Source organism: Rhipicephalus microplus, chromosome 4 (assembly GCF_043290135.1).
Source record: "Rhipicephalus microplus isolate Deutch F79 chromosome 4, USDA_Rmic, whole genome shotgun sequence".
NCBI lineage: Eukaryota > Metazoa > Arthropoda > Arachnida > Ixodida > Ixodidae > Rhipicephalus > Rhipicephalus microplus.
This window is the reverse complement of record NC_134703.1, coordinates 9,418,671-9,440,613: the sequence shown is the minus strand read 5'-3', so window position 1 is coordinate 9,440,613 and position 21,943 is coordinate 9,418,671. Positions and strand designations below refer to the sequence as shown.

At 49.8% G+C, this 21,943-nt stretch overlaps 1 protein-coding gene across 1 annotated transcript in view; it reads right to left on the bottom strand.

The window, feature by feature from the left end:
- Window positions 1–21,943, bottom strand: part of LOC119171523 (atrial natriuretic peptide receptor 1) — a 770,478-nt gene that overhangs the window by 98,983 nt on the left and 649,552 nt on the right. The window contains exon 18 of the mRNA XM_075892139.1: window positions 15,937–16,111. Coding sequence (XP_075748254.1) covers window positions 15,937–16,111 — 175 coding nt within the window. The remainder of the gene's footprint in view (window positions 1–15,936; window positions 16,112–21,943) is intronic.

Below are 21,943 nucleotides of genomic sequence, written 5' to 3'. Positions count from 1 at the left end.
CGAGGCCACGCCAAGGCGTCAAGAGATACGTGCAGGGATGTCATCACCATCAACCCTGCTGAAACAACGGAAGAGATAACATCGGAACTGTATTGGCCTCGAAAAACCATCCTTGCGGTTCGAAAACTTGGATTCTCCGCAGCAGCGGTATGGACTTCGAGGGCAAGAAGTTGCCCCGCTTCCTGTTCTACGACTGCGTGGTGAAGTTTATTCGCCCATACAAGAAAACTATTCCGGCCTGCACAAGGTGCGGCACCATCGGCCGTTGGCCGCCAGGGTGCCCTCACCCCACTCCGATACAATGCAGCAAGTGTGGCCCCAGAAGGCCTCACTGAACATGATTGTCACCCCATCTGCCCTCTCAGCCATGGCGCCCACGATACTGGGACTAGTGGCTGTGGTGAAAAATACCGGAAACCCAAGTCGCCCTCAACATCGCATCGAAGGCCCACCTCATCTTCGTCACAAGTGAACGAAGGCACCCGCCTGAAGCAGATGGCTTCTTCAGAACCGGCCAACACTCAAGCATTCCCGCCGCTCTTCGAACCGGCGATGACTCCTCAAGTGAGCAGTTCTGCAAGGGTTGCTGCTTCCAAGCCTCTTTGTTCCCCAGCTAAAAATCCTCCTTTCCCCGAACTTGTGACCCTTCGCCAGCAGGTTGTGCAGCTTTAAAAGCAAAATGAATTCCTAACAAAACAGCTCACACTCTTAACTGAGCAACTTTCTTCCTTATAACAAGGCTCTACAAAGCCCCTCGGTACTACCACCCCTCTCCAGGCGGCTACACCGGCAACCTACAAGCCCAGTACCTCGCGCTAGCGCACTCCGAATAATACTCCGGCTCCAGTAGCCGACGCACCTACTCCGAAAGCTCCGGTAGCTACTGCAGCACCACAGGATCCCTTACCGACTAACCCAATTCATCTCGGTGAAGAACGCGTCACTCGCATGGAGGATCGCTTTACGTGCGTCGAAGCATCGATCAGTCACTTCTTTGCTAACTTCTCTGTCCAACGCATAGTAGTAGAGGTCATTCAGGCCATTCAAGCCTGGAAAATCAGCCAGTTTTGATGCAAAGAATTGCGTATGCGCTACTCTTTGGTTTTCAGTACGGGTTCAGCTCCCCGACGTCGTCGTAAGGTGGCTACCACTACCACACTGTCAGACAATCTGGCCTCCGTACCGCTCCCCGCCTCTCAAGGCTCTGAGCAAGGCTTGCAGGGTGAATATAAAACCTGGGATATTCATGATGGCTACTAACCATACATCTATTTCAAGTTTGTCATCAAATTCGAGATCATAGAGTAGAACTCTACAGGGTTTGGGAACAGGCGAAAGCGTTCACACCTTTCTTTCTTCCTCCACTCACTTAGCTCTCAGCCGGCCGTGTTGGCACTTCAATAATCTAGCGCGAGATCAACTCTTCCTGGACACTGCTCCTATGCGGAGGGCACTACTGCATACCTTCTTCTGCGTAAGCCATACACGGCGATACAGGGCGACCTCGATCTGGATCTGTCATACGAATATTGTATGATTTCAGTGCTGTCTCAACAGAGAGGCCAACCACTAATTTAAATATTAAATGTGTATTGTCCTCCACGTTTCGCGGTGGCCTCCTTTACGAATCTGTTTCATAGGGCGCCGCGCAAGGCAGACAGTCAACTCCTGGTGATTGTCGGGAGCTTCAATGCCCCCAGCCCTCCTTGGGGTTACCACTATGAGAAGGCCCAGGGAAGAGAACTTAAAGGAGCTCATCTCCTCGCTTAGCCTCACACTGCTTACCGATCCAGCACAGTCCAAGCATTTCGGATTTTGTCACACGCGACATATGTCCCCACCTCTCCCTGACTCGTACCATTCGCGATGCTACATGGGAAAACTTGTGCGAGACTTTGGGAAGTGACCACTTTTTGCCTCGCATTTTGTTCACACCGCGGCAGAAAATGCGCCAATACTGGGGCATGCCCCGTCCCACAGACTGAACTCAGGATGCAGTCATTTTCTATGATCTATTAAAAATGCTTGTAGTAGTACTGAAACACCCTGTGTTTCTGAGTGTTAGTTTCTTTTTTTACGTAACAGTAAGCCTGCATCACTGTATACATTTTCTTTTTGGACCCAGGACTAGCCATTGGCTACGGGTCCAAGCAGTCTGACGATATTTTGTGTTGTATTGTATTGTATCCCCACCTAGGGCGATTACGCGGCGTGGACGTCCTACGACCTTCATAAGCAGCAGGCAAGCAATCGCACCCTCACAACCTCTACTGTGACTTCTGCAATCAACCCACACATCTGACATCTCTGGAACGCTCACGGCGGGCTTATAAAGCACTGCAAACAAACAAACTCAATGGAAAACTTCGCGCACGCATCGAGGCTATCACTTCAGAGGCAGCGGCATACTGCACGCAGGTTGCTGATTCAAATTGGGCTGACACTTGCACGAAGCTGGCAAACCAGATGAGCTCTAAAGGCATGTAGCGGCTATTTCGTAGCCTTCTGTATCTCTCCACCACTCGGGCAGAAACACAGCACCAGCTCCACCATGCTCTGCATGCCGATCAGGGCACTACAGATCAACTTGCGCGAGAATTGTGCGACCGATACATCTGTCGCACAACTGACTCCATAGGCCCAATATATACGTATTCCAGCACCCCTAACGCCGATCTCGATGTACCATACACGCTTTCGGATTTACGGGCTACACTGGCGAAAATACGACGGGGCCCGGCCACTGGGCAGGTTGGCATGACAGTGCCGCTCCTGGCTGACTTTCCTGACGAGGCACACCTCTCGCTACTCTACCTGATACACTCGATATCGGATGGCTCCCCACTCGCATCAGAAAAAAAAAAGATCACTTGTCACATTCATGCCCAAATCGAGCAGTCCGGTCCGCATCGTGGCATTAAGATTAACCTCACTAACCTCCTGCGCTGGAAAGCTCGTGGAAACCATGGTCTGCGAACGCCTTTCAGTCTACCTGGAGGCCAGAGGGGCCTTTACTGACACGATTGTTGGCTTTCGCCCACATCTGTCGGCGCAGAACATTTTGCTGCAGCTTCAACAGGACATCATAGTACCGACCACTATGCGCTGTAACGATAAAGCCGTGCTCGCTCTCAATATTAGAGGAGCGTTTGATCATGTAAAACACAGAAGTATTCTTTCTGGCCTCGAAATGGGCTGTCACAGATTTGGAATCATTTTGGACTAACTGTGGGAGCAACTGCGAGGGTTTAACTGTTGCCCCTTAGCACTTACTCCGTTTGGTTTAAATGTTAGTCCTCGTAGAATGCTCCACTTGGGCTAACTGTTGAACCATCTGGACGAATACAAAAAATTGTCGATGCTGCACTTGTCCAGTATATGTTTATTCTAATTTATTCAGCACTAAAGAACGCAGTATATTGGTCATGCAACACCCACACGTATATATACATAGCAATACTATTTCAAAGTAAACCACCGCAAACACTGACCACCCGCGCTACACTACAGAAAATGAACTACCGTATATATATAGCACAGTATTTTGACCTGCCATGTGGTGCAGAAGGCCAATTTTGTCGGTTTAAAAAACAATAAACATTGACAGCGTAACGTGAAAATTTACGTGGGCTAAATCGTAGCATCGAAGCGCACCGATCTTTTAATGTGGATCCATCTAATCTTCAACATACCTTTAAAAAAACATACCTTTATGAAAAAAAACATACCTTTAATGCAGGAGGGATTATTTTCTTTGAAAGAAATGATATTGTCACGGGATAAGTAGATGCCTGAGGAGATGCGAATATTTGCCCACACTACATCAACCACCAGCGCCGGAAAACGTCACCAGAATAGTCCGTCGGGAACTCGAGGCTATGGCACCCGCTATGTCTAGCGTCAGCACGCCAGGACACAACCTCGACGCTGTTTCAATGATGCAGGCCGTGGTTCACCAAAGAGATCGCGAATATGGGCATTTCGCCACCTCATCAAAATGCCCCGGCTAGTTCCAGCTCGGCTCCAGTCGTTGCGGCTGCCACTCCGAACCACACGTTCGCGCCACGACGAAACCCAGATGAATGGCGCATTCATGATGATCGGCTTATATGTTTCACGTGCCATCCGATCGGACACATCGCTCGCCATTGCCGCAGCCGTCCGACCTCATCACCTCGACCGAGCTTCTATGATTGGGGACCTCGCTCGGAACGTGCACCTTATGCCCCGTCCTACCATGCTGAGACAGGTGCAGAGCATAATCCAGAACGTCGGACCAGCCGCTCACCATCGTCCGTGCGTCGTCAGTCCCGCTCGCCCCAACCCCTCCGTTCTTGGTCTCCCTACGATCGTCGCTCGGAAAACTAGCTGGAGCAGCCCCCGGAGGTGACGCTACATACACGACTCGGAATGCAAATCCTCTGATTACTCCCGACCAGCCGTGCAACCTTCTTACAATTCTCGTTGATGGTTTACCTGTAACTGCTCTTATTGATACCGGTGCACAAATATCTGTGATGAGCTCAGACCTCCGCCGCCACCTCCAAAATGCTCTGACGCCTGCGATTGCACCTACCGTTCGTACAGCGGATGGGAGTACTCCTGCTGCGCTTAGAATGTGCACTGCGCGATTAATGATTTCAGAGCATCAAACTTCAGTTCTGTTCGCTGTACTGAAAAATTGCCCTCATGACCTCATCCTTGGACTCGACTTTGTGACCTCACACGCTGCGCTCATTGACTGTTCCAAAGGTCTTCTTCGGCTCGAACTACCATCCTTCTGAGAGACCGTCTCTACCAGCCCACCTCGTCTACGCTCTGTCGATTTCCTCAGACTTCCGCCGCAAGCCGCAGTCCAAGCCCAACTCTCGCCATATCCTCCAGTACCCGATGGTGATTATGTTGCTGCCCCAATTTCCGACGCGGCCATGACACGTAATGTTGCACTCCCCAACACGGTGGTTGCCGTTAAGGACAACCGAACTTCATTCACCTTCCTCAATTTTTGCTTCTCAGCGCAAGTTATTCCTCGCGGCATGTCACTTGCGCATCTGACATCACTGGTGGACCACACAGTTTCCGCCCTAACCACCGATTCGCCACCCGACTTTTAATCAACGTCACTCTCGTCACGTTCCTGTTCCGACCTTTTCAAGCCAATGCTATCTGACAAGCTCACCTTTGAACAAGTCTCTACTCTCTGCTGTGTGCTTGCTTCTTATCAGGACATAATTGACTTCGGCGACCGTAATTTGGGCCTGACATCCGTGGTAACCCATCGCATCGACATCGGTGACGCTCGCCCCGTTCGCCTACGACCCTACCGTGTGTCAGCCCCGGAGCGTGCTATTATACAGCGAGAAGTCGATAAAATGCTTCATAAGGGCATAATCGAACCCTCATCTAGTTCCTGGTCCTCACCCGTTGTATTTGTTAAAAAGAAGGACAATAGCTGGAGATTCTGTGTTGATTACCACCATCTCAACCTTATTACCAAGAAAGATCTCCATCCTTTACCGCGCATAGATGATGCATTCGATTGCTTACACGGTGCCAAATATTTCTCTTCTATAGACCTTCGCTCAGGCTACTGGCAGATCGCTGTGCACGACAAAGACAGAGAGAAGACGGCCTTCGTGACTCCTGATGGACTTTATCTGTTCAAGATGATGCCTTTTGGATTATGCAATGCCCCCACGACTTTTGAGCGCATGTTGGACTCTCTCCTTCGAGGCATGAAGTAGACCATCTGCCTCTGCTATCTTGACGACGTTATTATTTTTTCGACTACTTTCGACGACCATCTTACCCGTCTGTCCACAGTGCTTGATGTTTTCTGACGTGCCGACTTGCAACCTAACTAGTCCAAATGCCGCTTTGGGCAACGCCAAATCTGCGTACTCGGTCATCTTGTTAACGCTGCGGGCGTTCAACCAGACCCTGTGAAAGTTCGAGCAGTTCGCGACTTCCCCACACCCCGCTCAGCCAAGGACGTCCGAAGGTTTCTGGGACTGTGCTCCTATTTCCGTCGTTTTGTCGGTACGTTTTCTGAAGTAGCCGGTCCTCTAACCTGCCTCCTCAAAACATATGTCGCATTCACCTGGGGCCAACAGCAAGCAAACGCCTTCTCGTCGCTCGTTGACATTCTCACCAACCCACCAGTCCTAGCACACTTCGACCCGTCTGCCGCCACGGAGCTTCGTACTGACGCCAGTGGCCACGGCATAGGCGCAGTGCTGGCGCAGCGGCAACAAGGAATGCACCGCGTCGTCGCGTACGCAAGCCGACTGTTGTCGCGCTCGGAACAAAATTATTCGATCACAGAACGCGAGTGCTTAGCTCTCGTCTGGGGCATTGCGAAATTCCGACCGCACCTGTATGGCCGACCATTCTCAGTTATTACGGACCACCATGTGCTTTGCTGGCTCTCCTCACTCAAGGACCCTACGGGACGCCTTGGTCGCTGGGCGCTGCGCTTACAAGAGTACACTTTTTCCGTATCCTATAAATCTGGACAACTTCAAAGGATGCCGACTGCTTGTCCCGTTACCCAGTCGATCCCCCTGACATGATGGAAGATGGACAAGAGGCCCTCGTTCTTTCAATTATCGACTTCATCGACATAGCTGCTGAACAACGCTGCGACCCCTCTTGGCGTGCTATTATCAATGGTCTGCACTCTCCCCACCCTGACCACTCCTTACAACTGTTCGTTCTTCACAACGACATCTTGCACCGCTACAACGCCCGCCCGTATGGTGCTGAGCTTTTACTCGTTGTTCCTGCGCATCTTCGCTCAAACGTTTTGGCCCAGCTCCATGATGCCCCCTTCGCTGGACACATAGGGGTGTCACGCACGTATGACCGCGTTCGCCGCCGATTCTTTTGGCCTGGCCTCTACCGTTCTGTGCGACAGTACGTTGTGGCGTGCGACCTCTGCCTGCGCCGCAAGAAACCTGCTCTGGGACCAGCTGGTACCCTCCAGCCCATCGAAGTACCAGATGAGCCATTTTTCCGAGTCAGCCTCGATCTTCTAGGACCTTTTCTCGTGTCGGCCACCGGTAATAAGTGGATTGCTATTGCTACCGACTACGCAACGCGGTATGCCGTTGCACGCGCCCTCCCCACCAGCTGCGCTACTGATGTAGCCGATTTCCTTCTCGTCAGTTGATCACCGACCACGGCCGCTGTTTTTTATCTGAAGTAGTCGACGAGCTCCTGTGATCCTGCTCTACCCACCACACGTTCACTACAGCATACCACCCACAAACCAACGGCCTCACGGAACGCCTCAACCGTACCCTGACGAATATGCTAGTGATGTACGTCTCCAAGGATCACAAGGATTGGGACATCCACTTACCTTTCGTTAACTTCGCATACAACAGTTCACGTCATGATACAGCTGGATTTTCACCTTTTTACCTACTGTTTGGTTATGACCCGCCTTTGCCCATGGACAGCATGCTCCAATCTGACGCCCCCTTATCGACTGCTTATGCTCGTGATGCCCTGGCCCAAGCTGACATCGCCCGCCAAGTCGCCCGGGATCGGTTGTGTGCCTGGCAGCTTAACCAAAAGAATGCTTACGATCGCCGGCACCGCGACGTACAGTACTCTCCGGGGTCGCTCGTCTTGCTGTGGTTACCATCGCGTCGTGTTGTTCTCTGCGAAAAACTGATGTCCCGTTACCTTGGCCCCTACCGCGTCATACGCAAGGTCACCAGCGTGACCTATGAGATAGCTCCACTCCATACCATGTCAGTACCAGCTTCAGTCCCGACCGATATAGTGCACGTCTCACGGCTTAAAGCATGCTACTCACGCCCCGAGAATTGATCGCACCGGGATGGTGCTTCTGCCGCCGGCGGGTAATGTCACGGGCTAAGTAGATGCCTGAGGATGACGATGACAAAGTGCTGAGGGGAACGTGCTCGGACTGCAGCAGCGTTGTACGCATTTTCTCGCCAGTATATTCATCGTGTATACTTCATTCCCCGTAACATCATCTTGCGTTTTCTTCGCGTGTGCCGGCAATTTACTCACACCGGCAGCCAGCTTGATACCGATGGCGTACGAAGCCTACGTTCACAGCTAACAGCTGTTATGAGATCACTTTTCGGGTCACGCGCAGTTGCATGTTGTCCGCCGCCACTGCCACCGTCGCCGGTGTCCGTAAATACATCGCGCGGTTTTAAAAAATGACACAGTGGGGCTTGAACCCGGCTCCACTAGGTACTAGCCCAATATTCTACGTTTTAGTTACACCGATGCTTGTAGGTTAACACAATTGCCTTATGCAGGCATGACCTAGCACCAATGGCACGGTGGGGCTCGAACCCAGGTCTTCTGAGGGCCAGCCCAGTATTCTACCACTGAGCTACACCCGTGCTTGTGACTTGTCAAACTTGCCTAGGCAGGCTTGATGTCGGGAAAGCAATCGCGTTAATACGACTTATAAAGCGTTTTAAAACAGTGAAAGATTAACCAGTCGTCGCACAATGCGAGTAGCGTAACGAGTGGGCCGTCCAATGCTCCAAACCATTACAAAATCTTGTTCTTGTTTCCCTGTTAACTGTGGCACATACCCACTTCAGCCTTAATTCCTCATCTTCGTTCAGCCACTACACGGACAATCGGCACAAAATTCCTTGAAAGGGTTTAGCGGATACCAGGCTTCTCAGAAGAATAACGAAACATAGCATAGCATATGCCGGCCTACTACCCAATAGCTTATTATTAATGCCCAAGTGGATACCAAGCAAGTGTGCTTGCAGTAGTTACCCAATGAGTGTTCCGAAAAAAAGCTCTGAAAGGCCACTCTTCTAGCTTTCGTTGTGACTGTGCTGCGCCTACCACGCAGGTCTGGCGTTTTTTTTTCTATATATCGCTTTGAAGTTGTGGCCAGTTACTGTGCGGGTACACGACCTGTGACGAACAGCTCACTTTTATTAGCGCTGTCAGTGCTCTTCGTAGTTCTAATTCAGCACATTTAAGACAGTTATCCGCATTCCCCGTGCTTGGAGACTTTCACTTGTTTTCGGCGCGCCTGTGCCGGCATCGTGGAAACGCGAGGGCACTTGCTGCTGTGTGCACTGACTGCGTGTTGAACTTGCCTCTCATAGCCGCTTCCATCCGTTTCACTGCTTCACTTTCACAGTTGCGTATAGCTGATATGACTCGCTTTCGTGATAGCTGACCGGGCCGAGCATTGCAGTGCAGCCTCGCCAGAAGGCGATGGCGGCGCAGTTACCCACCCCGTTAGTCCCTTCATTGCCGGGCGTTTGCGCACTATAGGCGTTGTCCCGCATTTAGTCCCTGTTGGACGAACCGTTCGTTCGTTGGTTTAACGACTGCAGTTTGTCTAACTTTGCCGAATTTTGGCTTTGAGTGGGAGCGCTCTCCAGCTAAATCGGCTATTCTCTCGGTATGCCACTTACCTCCACCCCAGGTTTTGCTTCAGTCTGGTCCGTTCCATCAGTCGAGAAAATTTGAAATCTTGTGCTCCACATCACATCATCTTTGGATCCCAAGGACACAATAACAAACCTTCGACGCACCAGCGAACAGGTGAGCCGTATGATACGGTGGGTGTCTACCAAGCGCGGCGTCCTGCGTCGTACCCAGTCCATGCGGTTGGCCCATGCGTTTGTGACCAGTCGCGTCCTGTACGCCTAACCTTACCTTCACCTGCGTCGTCATCACGAGCGCCAGCTGGACCCCCTCCTTCATTCAGTAATACAAACGTACACTCGACCTTCCCAATGTCACGTCCAACAGCCGTTTCGCGGCAGTGGGGTACGTCATAACTCCTTTGCAGAGCTGCGCGAAGCTCATCACGTTAGCCAAATTAATCGTCTGTCGCCGACGCCCTCAGGGCGGCACCTATCACACAGGCTCGGCCTCCTTGCGATCTCTGACCAAGACACTCCGACGCCCATACCAGAACTTTGGCGGCAAAAACTATGGGTGGAACCACTATCCCGCAACATAAAGCCAGAGCCACACCCCGGCCGTAGACTAGCACGTGCCACGGCCCTTCAGGCGTGACACTCCGATCGCGCTGGTAGTTTCTGCGTAGACGTCTCGAGCCCCTCTCCTTCGGGTCACTTCACGGCCGCCGTAATCACAGAGGGAAAACACGTCAATGGCCTCTCCTTTAGAGCCAACACTGTGACGCAAGCTGAGGAGGTTGCCATAGGTTTGGCCGCGTCGCATTCCACGTCAAGCACCTTCCTGACAGACTCACGCTCAACCAGTTTCCAATACCTTCCGGGTTCCGTCGCCCCGCTGGCAGCCCACATTCTCCAGGCAGCCACTTGGCACTTAACTTTCATCCCATTCTTATACTATGGCCCCAGACCACTCGGGCCTTACCGGCAACGAGGCCGCGAACGCCGCGGCCCGTGATTCTCTCATCCGGGCCATTGCCCCTCTATATCCCGAGTAGGAATCTGGAAATACGAACCTGACGCACTTTCGTGAAGTTCTTGCCTATTACCGGGCCTCGCGCAACTTTCACCCGAATATCGCACGTGGTCTGGAGAAAGCGGACAAGCGAACACTACGACGCCTCCAGACGAACACCTATCTCAGTGCGGTGGTCGCCAGGCATTTTTTGCCGGTAACAAGTGGCATCTGCTCGACCTGCCAGGTCCTGGCCAATACCGATCCCGTCGTCGCATCGTGCCCCACCAATCCTCTTCCTTTTTCACCCCCTTTCTCCATCCCAACTCCTCTTGGGAGGAGTACCTTCTCGGCTGCTCGACCTCGGATGCTCAACACTCTTTGGCGAGGCGCGCTCGAGCAGCGGCCAACTCCATTGGCATCCCGGAATAGGGTCTTGCCACTCAGACATGCACTATGCCGCAACTCTCTGGCACGTTTTCTCTAATGAAATGTTTTGTCCCACCACCTTCGCCGAACAAGGCAGCATTAGAAGCGTCTGGCAACTGATCATCCTTGAGAGGACGTTCCTGAATTCCGCTAGACGGCACGACAGCCTATCAACATTGCGAATATGCGAAGCTAGTGAAACAGTGGAGAGCGCATCATGAGTGTGGCATGTTATGTTTTTACATGACACGCATATCATGATTTTCATGTTAGGGTCTGTCGCTTGTGTTGACCATGCAGTCATGTCATACCATACCGGTTGTGCAACATGTCATGTGAACGGAATCACCGCAAGACCAGCAAGACCGTGAAATGTAAATCACGACATTCATCACATACATATCATGATTTTTATGTTATGACTAGTCCCTTATGCTAGTCATACAATCATGTTATGCCATGCCAATTTTGGTATTGATACCAGTATCGAAACGGACAGGAGAGATAAATTTCCTAGGCGGATAGATAGAGATAGATAGATAGATGGATAGATAGATAGATAGATAGATAGATAGATAGATAGATAGATAGACAGATAGATAGATAGATAGATAGATAGATAGATAGATAGATAGATAGATAGATAGATAGATAGATAGATAGATAGATAGATAGATAGATAGATAGATAGATAGATAGATAGATAGATAGATAGATGCACTCAATGTCGCGGAAGTTCGATAAGAAATGCTTTGCATTTGAAAAGGCATGGCCCAGCAGGAACTGAGCGATTGCAAAACCAACGCAAAAGCCAAAAACTATTTCCTAAATTTTAGTGCATACTGGGTCGGCATTGTTTTTTTTTTCTTTTTGTGGTAAAGCAAGAACGTTCTAGAGAGGCTCACGTTATCTTTTAGAGGAAGCGAAGGCATCGACGGGTAGCAGAAATTTTTGCCACGACCGGTCATAAGCTGGCGTCTATCGTTCGTAAATCCCAACTGGATAAAACAAACTCTTTGCTTGGCCAAGAAAGTTCTTGTTGCACAGTGAACAGCTTAATATAAATGAACGCGTGTGATGCTGAGCGAATCTTTGGAATTTATCTTCGTAGCTCGCTGTCATCACAAAGGGCCGAGAACTACTCTCTCCGTAGACGCCGACGGGTGCGGTGTAACAGTACGCGATTTTCACAGTAATCGTATCAACAATATCAGGCAGCCGGAATATTGACCACGTATGCAACAATTTAGGAAAAGAATCATTGTTTTTATGTACAGTTTCCAGTGGCACTTGTGCTTTCAGGCATCTGGTCCTGCTAAAGACTGGCAGGCCGCCGGTGCCACTTTCAAGGTGGTTATAGCGATTGGAGTACCCCTTTCGCTCATAGTATCACTTGCAGACGTCTGTTTTCTCGGTAATATATATACATGGACCATCTCCCCTGAGGGTGGGATGGAAAGAAGCAGCGGGGCAGACGCCACTGACCCAGCTGAAACAGGCATCGACGCGTGTGCTCGAAGAACGGTTTGAAGCGAAACTCGGTGTCGCCTTTATTTGAGTAAACTTTTCTTGGAAACGCAAAGACACGGAAGGCGGGTTGTGTTTCGTGTAAGTTTCATCACAGATAAACGAGGAGCCGAAAGAGTGTTTCCACTCGACGTGCGGTCGAACGTTGCGGGCGGTGGAGAGGGTGAAGCGAGGGAGAAGTGCGTTGCGAGTGGGCGGAGGATCTGATTGATTGATTGATATGTGGAGTTTAACGTCCCAAAACCACCATATGATTATGAGAGACGCCGTAGTGGAGGGCTCCAGAAATTTCGACCCACTGGGGTTCTTTAACGTGCACACAAATCTGAGCACACGGGCCTACAACATTTCCGCCTCCATCGGAAATGCAGCCGCCACAGCCGGGATTTGAGCCCGCGACCTGCGGGTCAGCAGCCGAGTACCTTAGCCACTATACCACCGCGGCGGGGCGGCGGAGGATCTGGCAGCTGCTTCGGGTGAGAGAGAGAGTGACGTCAACGCAAAGCTGCGATTTGAGTGACCTACTTGCCACCGTTCCAACAACTGCGGCATAGGGGATGCGTTGCGGCGCCTTTGTGCGGACACACGGGACAGCGCTATACAGGCTAGTCAAAGAGCTGCTTAGCATCTAACATTGCATGACGCACCTCTGTCTCTGTTTCTCCCTTTTAGATGCGGAGCATCTAATACTCGAGGCTTGTAGTGCGGCGCCGTCCGCAAGCTTCCTCCTCCTTCTTCCACCATCTGTGCATCCCTTCCTCCTCTACACACCGCGCGCGCTTCACTCCTCCACCATCTGTGCACCCTTCCTCCTCTACACACCGCGTGCCGGCAGCTGACGCGCGCGCATGCGCCGTCGCGCTTCGAGAACATCAGCAGCTGACGCGCGCGCATGCGCCGTTGCGCTTCTCCCCCTTCTCGAACATTCGACAGCTGACAGTGCATGCGCCGTCGCGCTGTATATATACTCAAGGTCGGTGCTCGCTCGCTCAGTTGCCGCTCGTCGGTTGGTTTGTACGGCGCGTCGACGTCCGAGGTCGCAACCCGATCCACTCACTCTTCACTTTACCGACCAAAAAGCCATCGTGCTCAAAGTTCGTCGCAATAAATAAACACCGCCCTTTCGCATACGTGTCGTACGTGTTCACTCATTTAACACCCCTCCTACAACCACGTTAACCAATTTAGCCAGCGACCCAAGTAAGTCGCACTTACACCCCGTTAACCAATTATATGCTCCGCATCCTCCTCAGTATTCCCCCGAGGGAAGCTGTGGGCAATTTTTTTGGTGTACAAAGATCACCTAGCGAACACACCCACATGCTCACTCACAACTCGATGTGAACTTGCTGCAACTGAGTGGGGCCATCGTTGTTTACTGCGAAGGAACAAGTTGATGTGACACGGAAAACAAAAAAATTAGAAACAGCAAAGAACGAAAATCCGGCACGTCGAAATCTGGCAATTAGAATGCGAACAAACGTGAACATAATATTTATATCTTTTCTTCTTACATTTTCCTTTATCCTACGCAGTATACAAAAGTTAGCGTTGGTAGAATATATGCAGAAGAGTAGAAAAAAATGGGCGTGCTTGGGCTTCGTAGCTTTGGCTGTGCTGCCACAGAAAGTTGTCGTGGGTCTTTAAGTGTAGTGTTGCGAGTGAGACGAGCAGACGCAACGCGTAGAACGATACAATGTGGACCACGTTTGCATAATTTTCACGTGCGCCACCCCGTGCGTTTGAGCCAACCCACCTGTGTTTGGCCCCATTCTTAAACTCTGCTGATCCTCCGAACGCAAAAGCAACCTACGCAACGCAGCTTAGGTAGACAGTTTGAGACTTGGGAGCCGAAAACACTGCGACTACAAGCTTCGTGTCCAAAACACTGGGTCTCCAAGCTTCGTTGTGTAAGTTGCTATTCAGCTTGCAGAATCAGAAAAGTTTGAGAACTGGGTCAAACGAAGGTGGCATTTGGTCAAACGCATGGGGAGCTTCGAATTCAGCCACCCGTGGCCAAATTCGAAGTTATGCGAGACGCGGGTCATACGGCGCCATGGCTCGCGCTGCGTCTGCTTCGTCTCGCTAGCGATCCAAGACGCCTTGGCGCCTCACCCTTCAGCACTGCGGAAGCTGCAGGGCCCCTAAGCCAATAGAAAGGGCGATTAGCTTCTCCAAATGTATTCATTCGCGCCATGTCGCCTGCTCACCTCCTTCAATGCATCTGCTCGCTGAATATTCTAATACACTCATTACAGATAAGGCTGGTTTATTAACTTGAAAATATGGTAAAACTGTGAAACACAGTTACGCCAGGAACTTCAAGCGGGGATTTGTTCCTATGCTGAAAATCAGTAGGCACTCATGCTGGCGGATCACTTCACTTTGTGCCCGTTTCTCCCCGACGCTTATCGTGGCTCTCGTATAACTGCTTCCCCGTCGACGTGTGGCTTCGTGTCTCCCGCTGCAATGCTTCTTTTCTCTCTTTTTTTTGTTTCCATCGAAAGAGGATTCGACGCGCACGAAACGCTGTGCCATGTTGCATGTACGATGTTTGAAGATGCAGCGTTCTTGGTCTGGCGACGCAGCGCCTGCCCTGCCTCAGCGCGTTAGTCTTACTACGTGCGGCTAAGTAATAACGACAGCACGTACCTGACGTTTTATCCTCAGAGTAAGAAGAAACCGATCCATGGCGGATTTCCCCATTAATTTGTTGCTGACAGCGCAGTTGGCGTGTAGCAAGAGCAAGTTTGGATTGAAGCGGGCGGTCGCTTCTTCATGAAAACGCAGCTACCGTGTGTAAGAGAAAACAATATCTTCATGCGTACCAACTAAATGCGAACGATAAACGTATCACATAATATGTGGCGTTACATACACCTAACAAACGCCAATTTTAGTCAACCCGGTCAATTTTAAGGTACTTAATATATCTGGGACTATGTTTTTTCTGCGTGATTGTGTGACTTTCTCACACCCCATAGCTTTGATATTGCTGAAACAAAAGGTTTTGGGTCATGGATCAGCACGAACGCAAGAGTCCAAGATTACCTTGAGTTCTGCGCATGCGCCCTGACGTGTCGAAAACTTCTTGGGTCCCCAAGCTCCTTGGAACTCCCATTCTCAAACTCTCTAATGTCTTGGGCCCAAATGGGCCTTTTTCGGGTAGGTAGTCCGTGCATGCACGCCGGCTTCGAGGAGGTACGCGTACGACACACGCCATAATTTTTGGTGGCCAAAATGTGACGACACGTGTGGACCAAGCGACATCTGGTGCCGCAAACATGCAAATGTTTTCCCCAATGAGAAGCGCGAATGCAGGCCTCAGAGAGTTCCTACCGCCATGCGGAGGGCGATCTCGGAGTCCGAGACCCACCAGTTTTGATTTTGGTGGTCTCCACTTCAGGTGCTGTTCAGACTAGGAAAAGGCCCATTAACAAACTCTCTATAACATTTTGCACTGTACTGGACCATGGAAAGAAATCATAGCATCACCTACTACGACCTTGTGAGGCCAATATATTATTCGACAAAGTACTTTTTATCGAGTGATGAATGAAATTTAGCACATACCAGTATGAATTCCAATGCGTAGGTTCAGCTGCTCTCCAGGTCGATGCCGAATCTTGAATGAAAGCACCTGCTTGAGGAGCGCAAGTGACATCCGGGCAATCTCACGTGCATTCATGATGCCATTTCTGACAGGCAAGCCAGAGACAACCATATATGCGTCGCCTATTGTTTCTACCTGTGCGAAATGAAAATAAGAAATTTCTTCAAAAGATGGAGTACCAAGTAGGCTATTGGTTCGCAATATTGCAAATATTATTGTTGGGAACAATTTGTCGGCCTTACCCGGCGTGCATCCACTTACAGCTCCACTGCAAGCTTTCTTATTATGCTAAGATAATGGACAGCATTTTTCGGTGTTTTTGACCTGCTCCTCAAGCATCCGTTCATAGGCGCAACTGCGCCACTGAGGAGCCTCTTGACTTACCTGCCTTGTATTTTCATTTTGATGTCATCTGAAAGAAGGCCGACTTGCCTCAGGTGAGTTTTAAATCAGCCGCTTCACCCCGTCTATGCCGAATTGGACGATTTACGCCCAGATTCCTGGAACCCACTGATGTGATGCGATAGTCTTCGCATAAATAAGGACGTCTTTCAGGACCGTGCTACTCCATACGACAGCAAACACCATTTATAAGCAAAGTTACCTTGTTCACGGTCACGTTAAACAGTGGAGGCGAAACGCTAGATGCCCGTCCACTGTGTTATGTTCGTGAACGTTGAACAAAACTGGGTGGTAAACATTTCCAGAGCTCTCTGCTGCGGCGTCTTTCACAATCACATTGTGATTCTGAGGTTGATTGATTGATATGTGGGGTTTAACGTCCAAAAACCACCATATGATTATGAGAGACGCCGTAGTGGAGGGCTCCGGAAATTTTGACCACCTGGGGTTCTTTAACGTGCACCCAAATCTGAGTACAAGGGCCTACAACATTTCCGCCTTCATCGCAAATGCAGCCGCCACAGCCGGGACTTGATCCCGCGACCTGCGGGTCAGCAGCCGAGTACCTTAGCCACTAGACCACCACGGCGGAGCATGACGCTGGATGTAGCTGTGCGCGATGATATTGTTACGGAAGAGAGACGCCGTATCGACGAGGCTGCGGATGAAATATATTTCAAACCAGCAGCAGCGGTTTGAAATATCATCACAAAGCATCACAAAAGCATCACATTTGAAAAGCATCACAAAGCCTGAATAGATATCGCCATTTGGAAGAAGCAAGAAACGGATATTAAACTTGGCAGTAGCCGCCGATAAACTCTACCTGCTCCATTGCACTGAGTTGTTTCTTTCTTGCGGTTGTAAATTGTAACAAAAACAAAGCGCTGTTGCCAATATCGCAGTGGCAATCGTTACAGGCAGCAGTTCTTTGTGTTTATCAAATGTGCGAATTTTAGTAGCAGGTGCAGATCCCATCTAATCGAGTAAGCGACAAACAAAAGTAAAGTTAAACAGTGAGTTTGTGAGTTGACCACTTCTTTAACACCGAAGTTGCCATCTGTCGGCATGGCACAATAGTTAGTGTGGTCAGCTGGAAATCCGAAGTTGGTAAATTCGAATCCGCGCAGTCAGACCTTTTTTTTTCACGCGCGCTTTCAACGTTGTTTTTCAGACAATTATTTTTATTATTCCTTTAGTGGCAGCTCATCACGATGGTTCTCACGCTGCTTCGCACTCCAGCATTATCGGCTAGAGCACAACATGCGCTCCACCATACGCCACCATACACAACGTACCACCAACATTTCCAGCACCATAATCCACCAAAATGGTGGATGGTAGAATCCACCATTCTCATGGTGCACGTTTTTTCAACACGGAAAGCAGGAGCGAAAAAAACATGCCACCATTCCGGTTGAAAGCTTAACTCGCCAAAACTATTTCAGTGGAGGTGTTCTACACTGAGAGAGGCAGTAACAGCACCGCGGTCATACCTTCCTTTTTTAGGGGCGAACCTCCTTAAAGCGGCATCCGTTCATCTCTCGTCGTAGTCGCAGTACGTAAGCAGTCTCACGCTTTGACCTGCAAGGTGGTGCTGGTGGGAGAATTCTCCTGTGCGTTGTTAAACAATAAAAATTCACAGCGTGCGCGTTAATTAAAAACCAAATTATCCTGTCTCTCTTTCCCAATTAGCAGCCATTGGCATGTACATTGAACACTATTTGACAAGAAAAGGTTGCTAGATTATACTCGCTCGGCCATGAATACAGTGAACTAGTGTATACCATAAACTCGAGGTGGTTGAAGTAGACAAGAAGTGCAAGCCGTAAGAAAGTGTGCGTGTACCCCCTCTCGTTTAGTCCTTGGAATGTCCGCTGGATGGCGGTGCTTCTATATGCTGAATATATGATGAAAAGATGCGAGATGGTAGTACTTGGAGTGTTTACTAGATGTACAAACGGACACACAGACAGATGCATGGACGGACGCACGGATGACTGCACGGACGGATGTACGCATGGACGGACGCAGGGGCGGATGCAGGAATGAGCACAGGGATGTATGCACGGATGGACGTGAGGACGCACAAACAGACGCACGCACAGATGGTCACACTGACAGACGCATGGACGAATGGAAGCAAGAACGAATGGACAGATGGATGCTTCGCCCCCCTCTCCATCATTCACCCCCAGGATATCATGCCATTTTTTCCTTTAAGAACCTCTACGCACGGTGGCCTGCCGACCGCTACCTGCTCGTTCGGGTTTCTGATTTTTCTCATCTTAAGTACTATCTTAAGTATACATCTGATTTTTCTCATCCTCTTTCCGGCCCTTCCCCCCCCCCCCCCTGGACAGGGAGAAATCCAGTTCTTCCAGGTTACGCTCACTGTCTCTTCCTTTTATTTATTTCTCTCTCTGTTTTCTCATCTTAAATACCCCTGGAAAAATTGATGGGGCTCCTCTAGAATGGCGGAGATATCAATTACGAGACTACGATGCCGAGCCCCCCCCCCCCCCCCCCCCTCTCTTAAAATATATTTACACAGGTCTGGTCTGGCACAGTTTCCTCTATGCCTCCACTGAAATGTGAGTGAATATTTGCATCATTTTGTCTTAACATGTGGGTTATTTACGAATAAAAAAAAGGACAGTTAGAAGAACCTCTCCGTAGGTTAGCTTTAAGTTGATTCTTTACGGTGGTCCTTTCCTTTGGAGCAACTGACAAAGTATTCAGCCTCAGGCACGTTTGCGAAGCCGTATGCGATTTTTAAAGGCATCAAAACTAATAGGATGTTAAGCTGGGTCATAAATACACTTTATTTCAAACATTATCAGCTTATTGGGTTTCCTTTTTATTACCTCTATTTTTTTCTATTTCTAATCCACCGTTTACCAATCTGTTCATTGTTTAAACATCCCTTTATAAAAATCCCTGCTGGTAAAACAATTTGATCTCAGAAAGTAGGTACCGTTCGTTTCATGGCCGATTCCCCTTGGAGAGTTGCGCCAGGACTCTGAGGAACAACCAACCAACCAACGTGGCTAGGGTGCGGCGTGTGAGCTTAACGAGTGCGGGTACCCAGGCTTCAAGACATCCACCTAGCCAGCTACGACAATCACGGGGTCCTGGTGACCACTTAACCACCGAGTCTATTGGCGAGTTGCTCGCACGACCTGGTTCTGATGTTCAAGCAGAAGACGGCGCCGCAGATGAGGTCGTCTACCGGGAAAGGGAGTGAGCCGTTGGGCTATGGGCCCGAGCTTGTGTACTTTCACCACGGAGGCTTCCTTACCGGACTGTTCATGGGCGTGAACCGCTGGTGAGCCGTGTCTGTCTCTTTGCGCATCCGCGCACTCTAACACAAGAACTTTACCGACTGTACACGAAAGACCGTTTACACTAGTAGAGGATTCCCCTCATGAACGAGAACTGCGTCGATATTCTGTCTGGTCGTGCTTGTCAGTTTACCTTTTGTTTATTCTATCATGCTCTTTTCGAGTTTTTTTGTTTGTACAAATCTAGTTTTTTCTATGCAAATCAGACGCTCACTTCGTTTTCTTGTCCGAGAGTAACGTTTCACAGCTGACCCGGCGGGCTTCGTTCACCAAACCTGTAACAAATTGGCGTCCGATTCGACAGGACGTGAGCGTTCGACACCACAGTAGATTTGCCTAATGATGACGAAAAAAGGAAAATTGGCTCGCGAGAGTGTACGACGCTGGCACAGCGCATGTGGTTGAAAGAAGCAGAGCCGCACCCATGGTTTGACGCACGAGAAGCGCGTGAGCGCGATGAACGAGCCGCGGAGAGAGACGCGAAGAAAGAACAGTTGGAGCAGGAAGGCCGAAGTTTACAGCTACGTCTTCGAGTATCTCAAACGGACAGCCAAAGCCGAGAAGCAAGTTAGCGACACTTAGAGATAGAATAAAGGACACTGCAACTGCGCCTGAGAGAAGCTGAGGCCGCTGTCGGTGAGCCTACAGTGGCTGACACGGGCATCCAAAGGAGTGCGTCTGCGGTAGTGAACCCCCACAACTTTATACCAATTTTCAACGAGCAAAGAGACGACCTCGACGCCTACCTGAACAGGTTCGAGAGAGTGCCGACAGGTCCAGATTGGTCACGGGAAAAGTTGGCCACTGCTCTTAGTTTGGGCATTAGTGGAGAGGCTCTGAAAGTATTTGGACGATTGTCAACGGAGCATTCCCTGTCATACAACAAAGTGAAATTGGAGCTGCTCCAGCGTTTTCACTTCACGGCTGATGTCTACCGTGAGAAATTCCGGAAGAGCAAGCCCGAAGACAGCCGAACTGAAAGACAGTATGCCACAAGACTCCAAAGTTTCTTTGATAGGTGGATAAAAATGTCTCAGATAGAGAGGAATTTCGATTCTGTCCGTGACTTGGTTGTAGCCGAGCAATTCATGGTGAACTGCAGCAGTAAGCTGGCGCTCTTCTCACGGGAGAGTAACTGCAAGACTCTGGAAACCATGACAGAAGCAGCAGATATATATATATATATATATATATATATATATATATATATATATATATATATATATATATATATATATATATATATATATATATATATATATATATATATATATATATATATATATATATATATATATACTGAAAAAGGGTTTATTGACGACTGTTGCGACGGTGGTCCTACGAAGAAACACGATCGTGCAAGAGCAACGGTCAAGCAGATGCCGGCGATGATCAGCACGAGCCGAGCGAGCGAAGCCCAGCACCCAGTACCCAAGCGGTGGCGATGTTGCTTGCCAAAGACGCTCTTTCTTCTTCACAATTTGCCCCCGCCGAAAAAGAGCCATCCTGGCGACCTAAGAGTCTGGAGGCAGAGGGCTATAATATGGCTTAAGGCGGGCGACGTGGACGATGTCACGTCCACGCCGGCACATGTCGTCAGATGGGGAAAGTGGCTCGATGAGAAAATTCACCGGCGAGGTTCGCTCCAAAACGCGGTATGGGCCCTCGTACTTTGGAACGAGTTTTGAGGAAATGCCGGGGGTTTGGTAAGGAACAGCCAGCCATACAAGTGATCCCGGGGAATAGCTGGGGCTTTGTGAAGAGTCGACGTTGTTTTCTTTCTGGCGCTGTTGTTCTCGAGACGTAAAGGTGCGTGCGAGTTCACGGCACTCTTCCGCATTTCGGGCAGCTTCGGACACAGATGGGCATTCGGATGCGTCAGGACGGTATGGAAGGAGAGTATCGATGGTGTGGGATGGTTCGCGTCCATAAAGAAGAAAGAAAGGTGAAAATCCAGTGGTAGACTGTGCCGCGGTGTTATATGCGAACGTAATGAATGGAAGAATGCGATCCCAGTTAGTATGATCGGATGTCACATACATGGCGAGCATATCGCCAAGGGTGCGGTTAAATCTTTCCGTGAGCCCGTTAGTCTGCGGGTGGTATGCCGTGGTCTTGCGATGAACAACATGGCATTCAGAAAGCAGAGACGTGACGACTTCTGATAGAAAGGCTCGACCTCGATCGCTTAGTAGTTCTCGAGGTGCACCATGTCGTAATA